This window comes from Babylonia areolata, chromosome 6, assembly GCF_041734735.1.
Source record: "Babylonia areolata isolate BAREFJ2019XMU chromosome 6, ASM4173473v1, whole genome shotgun sequence".
Taxonomy (NCBI): Eukaryota; Metazoa; Mollusca; class Gastropoda; order Neogastropoda; family Buccinidae; genus Babylonia; species Babylonia areolata.
Genome location: NC_134881.1, coordinates 29,555,875 through 29,563,776, shown reverse-complemented (window position 1 = coordinate 29,563,776; position 7,902 = coordinate 29,555,875). Strand labels below are relative to the sequence as shown.

At 45.7% G+C, this 7,902-nt stretch overlaps 1 protein-coding gene across 1 annotated transcript; it reads right to left on the bottom strand.

Annotated features, from left to right (window-relative positions):
* On the bottom strand, positions 1-7,011 carry LOC143283491 (uncharacterized). Its single transcript, XM_076589734.1, has 2 exons — positions 6,817-7,011; positions 1-294 (listed from the first exon to the last, which is right to left on the bottom strand). Exons 1-2 carry the CDS (start codon positions 6,874-6,876, stop codon positions 1-3), a joined length of 354 nt encoding a protein of 117 aa, XP_076445849.1. The 5' UTR covers positions 6,877-7,011.
* Between the last annotated feature and the right edge of the window lie 891 nt (positions 7,012-7,902).

Sequence of the window (7,902 nt, the reverse complement as noted above, 5' to 3'; positions counted from 1 at the left end):
CTAAAACAACCAAGCTCCCCACGCCTCCATCCCCACCCCTCCTCCTTCCTCTCCCAACCCCGTGACCTCCGTCACCTCATCATGGTGGCGGTGATGGCGATGAGCCATAAAGGCGCCAACGGTGATGGCGGTGGCGATGACGGCGCCGATGACGATGCCGATGATGAGCTTCTTGCAGCGACGTTTGGCGAGCACTCGCCTGCCGCCCACCGTGGTTCCAGTCTCCACGGCCACCGGGGCGGAGGGGGCCAGTGGGGGCAGTGGGGGCAGCTTCTGCTCACCCACCTTCTCCGCCTGGATTTAAAAAAAAAAATCGTAATTTGTTTCTTGTCTTCGTTATAAGTTATCTTCATCGTCGTCGTTTTCGTCATGGGTCACGTCACCATAATCTTCGTCGTTCTTGTCTTCGTTATAAGTTATCATCTTCTTCATCGTCGTCGTTTTCGTCATCGGTCATCATCATCTTCATCGTTGTTGTATTCGTTACAAGTTATCATCTTCATCGTCATCGGTCATCGTCATCTTCAGCGTTGTCGTCTTCGTAACAACAGCTTGCAGAGGGCACTCCTTAGAGAGCACATTGCGCGCTCAAGCGTGTGTGTATGTGTGTGTGTGTGTGTGTGTGTGTGTGTGTGTGTGTGTGTGTGTGTTTGTGTGTGCGTAAGTGTGTGAGTGTGTGAGTGTGTGAGTGTGTGCGTGTGTGTGTCTCGGATGGGGACCGCATATTTGGAAGGTGAAGCGGGCCGCGGAGAACCATGTGCCCAATTCTTTCCGAGCACCGACTGTGCTCACGGCACCGGAGAGGTACCCCCACCTCATCCCCATCCTTCCTTTCAGACCACTGACAATCGATCGATCCAGCAGATCGAACGGGTGGGTCCTGGGACTTTTGCAAACCAAATGACCGGTGTGACAGTCAAACTAACCCCCTCCTCTCAACCCCGTCCCCCGGCTGGATTTTACCCCGGGGTCATTCTGAGCCAGCCTAGATAAAGGAAGGTGGTTTGTTCTGGGCACAGAGACCACCCCTCCCCTTCTCTCCGTTATAACTTAATGGAAACAAACGTTGGGGGTTCTGCTTTAACATCCTGTGTTGATTTTAACTGGGTTAAATTTACCCCAGGGACTTATTTCAAGCTGGCCTAGAATGATCCCCATATCTATTACAAAGGGGGTCAAATCCACATAGGGAGGAGGGCGCGGGTCTGACTGGCTGACGTATACCTCTGGTGGTCAATCTAGGCTGATCTACATTGACCCTGGGGTTAATCTGGGCTACCCAGGTTTGACCATGGGTTAAAAACCAATCGGGGTGCGAATAGGTTGCTACACCGGGTTGTGCACATGTAGGCCACAGCTTGTCAATACAGTGATCAAGCGTAGAGTAGGGTAAATAATTGAACTATGGGGGTTCCTGTAGATAGGGTTGTGTGGAGGTCATTAGCAGAACGAGGCCTCGAAAGTTTCTTTCTTTCCTTCCTTTTTTCTTTCTTTCGTTCTTCCTCTGTCTCTCTTTCATTCTTTCTTGCAACAAAACTCTACAGTGAATCAGTTCTGTTCTTGCAATTTATAGAATGAGGAATCTTTTTAAATTCATTTAGGTGTGATGGTGTGGTGGTCGGGGTATGACTGAATGTGTAGCTTCAGACGGACAAGGAGAAACGAGATGAACGAATCGAAACAGGATCTGTTTGCAGAACATTAAATACAGAAAGGGTGTCAATGCATGTGGTCAGTTTCAATACGTATTCGTACACGTTCGGTTTGAATGACCTATTTATGAGCAGGTCCTCATCCTTCTTTTTTCTTTCTTGAAAGATATGGTTAACGTATATGGATCGGTCCGCGCGCTTTGATACGTCCTTGAAACTAACTGAATGACTGTGTTTTCGCGGACGGGGTGGGCCATGCAGGTCCCCATAGAAGCCTGACTCAGTGACTACACCAATAACTATTAATGCGTCAAGACTTGACCGGTCATGAGACATGGGTAAACACCCGTTTCTGTCAGTGCATTTGCACCCGTCAAACTACGATCTCTCTCTCTCTCTCTCTCTCTCTCTCTCTCTCTCTCTCTCTCTCTCTCTTCTCCTCCTCCTCTTGTGATCATTGAAGTGTATCGGGCGTCATCGATCGTATCGATCTTGGGCGTATGCCAGCACAGTGTATTCATCTCTAGTGTCACACTTTGCCGACCTTTTTAGTGTGTGTGTGTGTGTGTGTGTGTGTGTGTGTGTGTGTGTGTGTGTGTGTGTGTGTGTGTGTGTGCCCACAGCGGTAAAACAGAATGTGTGTGTGTGTGTGCGCGCGCGCGTGCGTGCGTGCGTGAGTGCGTGAGTGCGTGCGTGTGTGTGCGTGTGTGTGTGTGTGTGTGTGTGTGTGTGTGTGTGTGTGTGTGTGTGTGTGTGTGTGCGTGTGTGTAACTGATCCTTTTCAGCGACGTTCCTACTTCCTACTGAAAGTAAAGAACGCTAACACTACTATTACATTACGTTATTCTTAAGCACTGTCCTGTACGTCCCTGTTCTGTCAGCTAAACCGTAGTGCGACACTATTCAAACGTTTTCGTGTGTGCTTCCAATAAAGCTGTTGGCAACGGGTATGGCAGATCATAACAAACATAAATACAGAAAATGCTGCGTAATGTCCAAGATCGTGCTCATTGCGAAACTGGCGTCCGTCAGTGTAAATATTCATTATTTCATTTTTGCAATAAACCCATTGGGTTACATACAACCTAATCATGTGGAACAGTGGTCTGATGATAACACGTCCTCCAAGATCAGCGAGAGAACCTGAGTACATGGGGTCGAATTCCATACTCGCCAGTAGTTCCTCCCTCTCCACCACCTCCTTCCACCATGAGTAGTGGTCTGGACACTAGTCATTCGGATGAGACAGAGTTCCCGTGTATAACATGCATGTACTAAGCGCACGTAAAAGAACCCACTGCAACAAAAAGAAGTGGTTGTCCCTCGGCTGGCGAAAGTAAGAAAAATAAAGAAACATGGGTGGCAAGGCACCAGCTGCTGTGTGACACGTTCTCCATGTGAAGAGCAACCCGGACTTCACGGGAAGAGATAATATGTTGTGAAAAATAGTAATACGATACAATGATACAATACAATACAGTACAAATGTATTACAATGCCATCCACAAAACCATCATAGACATGAACATAAAGGCCATGACAAACAGTAATACAATACAACACAGTACAGTACACTGCATTACAATGCCATACAAAACAAAACACATAATAAACAAGAACATAAAGGCAGATATCCATAATCATATGAAGCGGGTATGGTCTCGTAGGTACAAGCCATCCGGATCATACGATTTCCTGCGACAGAAAAACAATGTCAGTTGACTCTGTGTGTGTGTGTGTGTGTGTGTGTGTGTGTGTGTGCGTGCGTGCGTGCGTGCGTGCGTGCGTGCGTGCGTGTGTGTGTATGTGTGTGAGCGAGAGCACGAGCTCCAAGAATTCTTTGTCCATGTGCAAATCAGTGGGAATGAGGTATCATGTAGCCTGCAGTTACACATGCACTTGACTGAGTACAATTATCAGTACTGGTGCACCAATGATGAACACGCGCTGTTACTTAAATTGTTTGCTCCAAAAGCTTCTCTTTTCTTCTCTTCTTTTTTCTGTCAAGTGCCTCACCTCCTTCCACCATCTCTCTCTCCTCCCACCCCGAACCTCCCTATGACAGACAAATGGAGTCGTGCGTGTCTTGGCAACTTTTCCAGCTGACTGATCTATTTGTTGTGTGTGCGTGCGTGCGTGCGTGCGTGCGTGTGTATGTGTGTGCGTGCGTGAGTGTGTATGTGCGTGCGTGCGTGCGTGCGTGTGTGTGTGTGTGTGTGTGTGCTGTGTTGTGTTCGCACACACAAACTTGCGCAAGCGCGTTTCGTGACAAGTTGGTAATGGCAAAGTGCCAGGTGTCCTCAGTTCCCTCCCATACAACCAAACCGCGGAGGGACATTTTGATTTTTTTGTGAGAACTCGTGAGCCCTGAGTCACGCACGACGGAATAGTTCACTATGTCGTGCTCGGTTCTGAAGACAGGCTGCTGAATCACTGTGCTGAGGAAAATCAGCAACAAAACACACACACACACACACACACACACACACACAAACCCCAACAACATCAGGCAAACAAAAAAAGGGAGAGACGTACTTTGCCAGAAGTGGCGTCATTTCAGTGACCTGTCCCTAGTTCTTTCTTCACCACCATTCGCCATCCCTCTCCCCACCCCACCCCGTCCCAAACCCCCTTATTCCGAAATACGTCGGTTGTGTGTGTGTGTGTGTGTGTGTGTGTGTGTGTGTGTGTAAGTGTGTGTGTGTGTGTGTCTGTGCCCGTGTGTCTCTGTGTGTGCGAAAGCACGCACGCGAGCGCGCGTGTGTGTGCGTCTTTTATTTGTTTGTTAGGAGGGTATGTATAAAAATAAAAACACACAGCAATAAAAAAACAACAACAAACAAACAAACAAACAAAAGTCGACGAATAACACAATGTAACAGCAATGGCAAAACAGTCTAAAATGCCTCATATTATTCATTCCAAAATTCTAACCTCGTGTGCAATATGTGAACTGTCTTTCGCCCTCATTATCCTAACCATTATCCTCAACCTCATTATCTTCACCATGTTTCTTATTCATTATTTATCTGTATTTTGTCCTGTCACGTGAAGTAATTTCTAGATGTTGTGTTACCTTTTATATTATCACTTTCAATCATACACACAGCAAACTCTCTCTCTCTCTCTCTCTCTCTCTCTCTCTCTCTCCCTCAGCATTTATTATGCTTGTCTTGCTTTTGACATCAATGGTTGAAAACATTTTTTTTAAAATCTTGAATGTATTTGTACATGTCCTTCAAAAGAAGAAGCAGTTTATGAGAGAGAAAAAATATCAACGTGGAGTATTTATTTCAAAGGTCAGTCTAAAAAAATATATCAACGTGGAGTATTCGTTTCAAAGAAAGTCTCTATCTCTTTTTTTCTGTCATTGCCTGTGCTTACTTTTTGTTTTATATCTCAGGGCTGGGTGAATAAAAACATTGTGGTTATCCCATTACCCTGGCAAGGTAGAATCTCTCTCTCTCTCTCTCACACACACACACACACACACACACACACACACACACAGAGTCTCGGTACCCCTCTCTCATTAAGTCTCCCCCCCCACCCATACCCCCCCCCTCTCTCTCTCTCTCTCTCTCTCTCCCTCTCTCCAGTTTGATTTTTAAACATTCATAAAGACTCTGATACTGAATAATTTATTACCCATTCAAGGGACCCCCCTCCTTCCACCCTTTTCTATTTTTATTTCTTATTTCTTTTGACAGCTGGAGCGTAAAGAGGATTTCCCCCCCTCTCTCTCTCTCTCTCTCTCTCTCTCTCTATCTATCTATCTATCTATCTCCCTTTCTCTCTCTCTTTCTCTCCCTCCCACACACCCACACACACACACACACACACACACTGTCACATTTGTTAACATGCCCTCCAGTGTTGAAACTCGGAACCTTTGTCAGTCCTTTCAGATGTTACAGCTGTAGAAATGCGAGCTTCATCGTCAGAGAACAAACACTGAAGGTTTTGTTCTTCCATGTCTATAATTATGACACACGACTGACTGGCATGCAGGAACCTGGTCCGTGAACTGATTTTTAGTGCGGCGCCCAACTGATTCATCATCCACACTTTGTGGAGAAGTCCTACACTATCGACAGAGAGACAGACAGACAGAGACACAGAGAGACAGAGAGAACGTATGTGTGTGTGTGTGTGTGTGTGTGTGTGTGTGTGTGTGTGTGTGTGTGTGTGTGTGTGTGCGAGACCACTTGAAACAACAGGGAAGTAAATCTTAATTACGCAGTGGACAAACTTAATGTGTTTGTCACTGTTTCTCCGTGGCGAACGTTTCGCTGTCAGAGTCTTATACAGGGAGATATCAAGAGAGAGAGGGGGACACACACACACACACACACACAGAGAGAGAGAGAGAGAGAGAGAGAGAGAGAGAGAGAGACGCGCAAGCACAATTACACGCACTAACACAGAGAAAAATAAGATACATAATAAATGGATAAGTGTGTGTGCGAAAGACAGAGAGAGGGGGTCTAGGGGAAGAAAGGAAAAGAGACAGAAAGAGGGAGACAGAGAGGGAGGGAGAGAGATTGTACAGACATATGTATGCCTATATCATTGATACATTATTGTGCCTACAGCCTACAGAGGCCAACTGTTTGACATGGACACGTCCACTGAACGGACGCATACATATCCGAACCACGGTCACATGTAACTGGCGATCAAGTGTGCACGTCACACACACACACACACACACACACACACACACACACACACATCGTGGCGCGCGCGCGCACACACACACACACACCGTGGCACACACACACAGACACACACACACACACACACACACACACACACAAACACACTTATGAACCTACATGTGCATGTACCAAATATACATAACATATAAAACACTTGTACAAAATGTACATGTACCAAATATACATTATATATAGAACACTTGTATAAAATATACGCTTTATACACTGTATACATGTAACCCATAATTGTGATGAATACAAAGACATGCAACGCAAATGACCCTGTCCTCAGTGCTTTTGCACTGAAAAACCTACAACGATCCACAAACACGGAAAAACAATACACAGAACAAGTTACACAACACCAATACAACACTCACAGCTGATACAACCTCGAACACAACAAAAACAACTATGCACCAAACACACGCAGCATAACTCACCCATCCCTGCACATCTTCCAAAGGCTGTTTCTTGGACAGATCCACTTGCGGAGGTGCCATCTCGACAAAAAAGATCAGTTGTCAGCTTCTTTCAGAAAAGACCTGAGACAACAGTTGTGCAGACTATCGCGACAGCTTTTCCACTAATGCGTGCAAACAAACCTACACCGAGCGAGACGGTATATGAGCGCGCGTGCGCAGTGAGCTTGCTTGTCGTCTGCTTGTCCAGCCAATCGATAGTCAACAGACGAACTCGGAAGAACTATTTCCTTATCCTTGCGCATTGAGGCCTTGCAGATTTTGAATTATGCAAACGAACTGGTTCGTTTTGATTCGTAGGTGAATGTGTGCGAGACCGGCACGGAGAGATAAGGTTTCTTCTTCTTCTTCCGGATGAAGGGGCCCAGGGTCAACCAGTGATTACAGGCAACCTTGTGGCGTTAATTAAAAATGTAAAAATGTAATTAGTAAGTAGAAACTGGTCATAGATGATATGTGTATGCCAGGGACTCGCTGCATGGGTTTACATTTTACATGTGTAACAAGTTCTTGGTACAGTCCAGCATTACTCTTTTCAGCATTTTTTTTTTTTTTTTTCAAGTTTTTCAGCCAGCAAATTCCTATTCCATACAATAATTCTCTCAGTTCATTCCTTGTGGATACACACAGGATATCAACTCTGATAGGCAACCGTCATTCAGTTATAAAAGTCAGCCGCTTTGGGAGTTTTTGTTGCTTGTTCATCAGTCTCCACAAAATCGTGACATATACTGCTCATCGACAAGTAAAATAAATGAGTAAACTCTGTCAACGCTGACTGAGAGATTATCCCCACTAAGCCTACGAAGTCTGCGTGCATCTAAAGAAAGCACCAGCCGCGCTGAACTTGAGTCCTTTGAAACCATAGACACACACACATATATATATATATATCAGTGATTGAAGCAGACTTTACTGTGAAGCGTGAACGCCCCGTGTTGTCCAGGAGACATTTTTATTTCAGTTTCACTTTCTCAAGGAGGTGTCATTGCGTTCGGACAAATCCATGTACGCTACACCACATCTACTGGGCAGATGCCTGACAGC

Bases quoted from the DNA above. Each gene is read 5' to 3' on its own strand.
- LOC143283491 (XM_076589734.1), bottom strand. From the start codon at position 6,876: ATGGCACCTCCGCAAGTGGATCTGTCCAAGAAACAGCCTTTGGAAGAT. The intron at 295-6,816 runs GTGAGTTATGCT...TTTTAAATCCAG, and splicing joins TGGAAGATGTGCAGGGATGG to GCGGAGAAGGTGGGTGAGCA.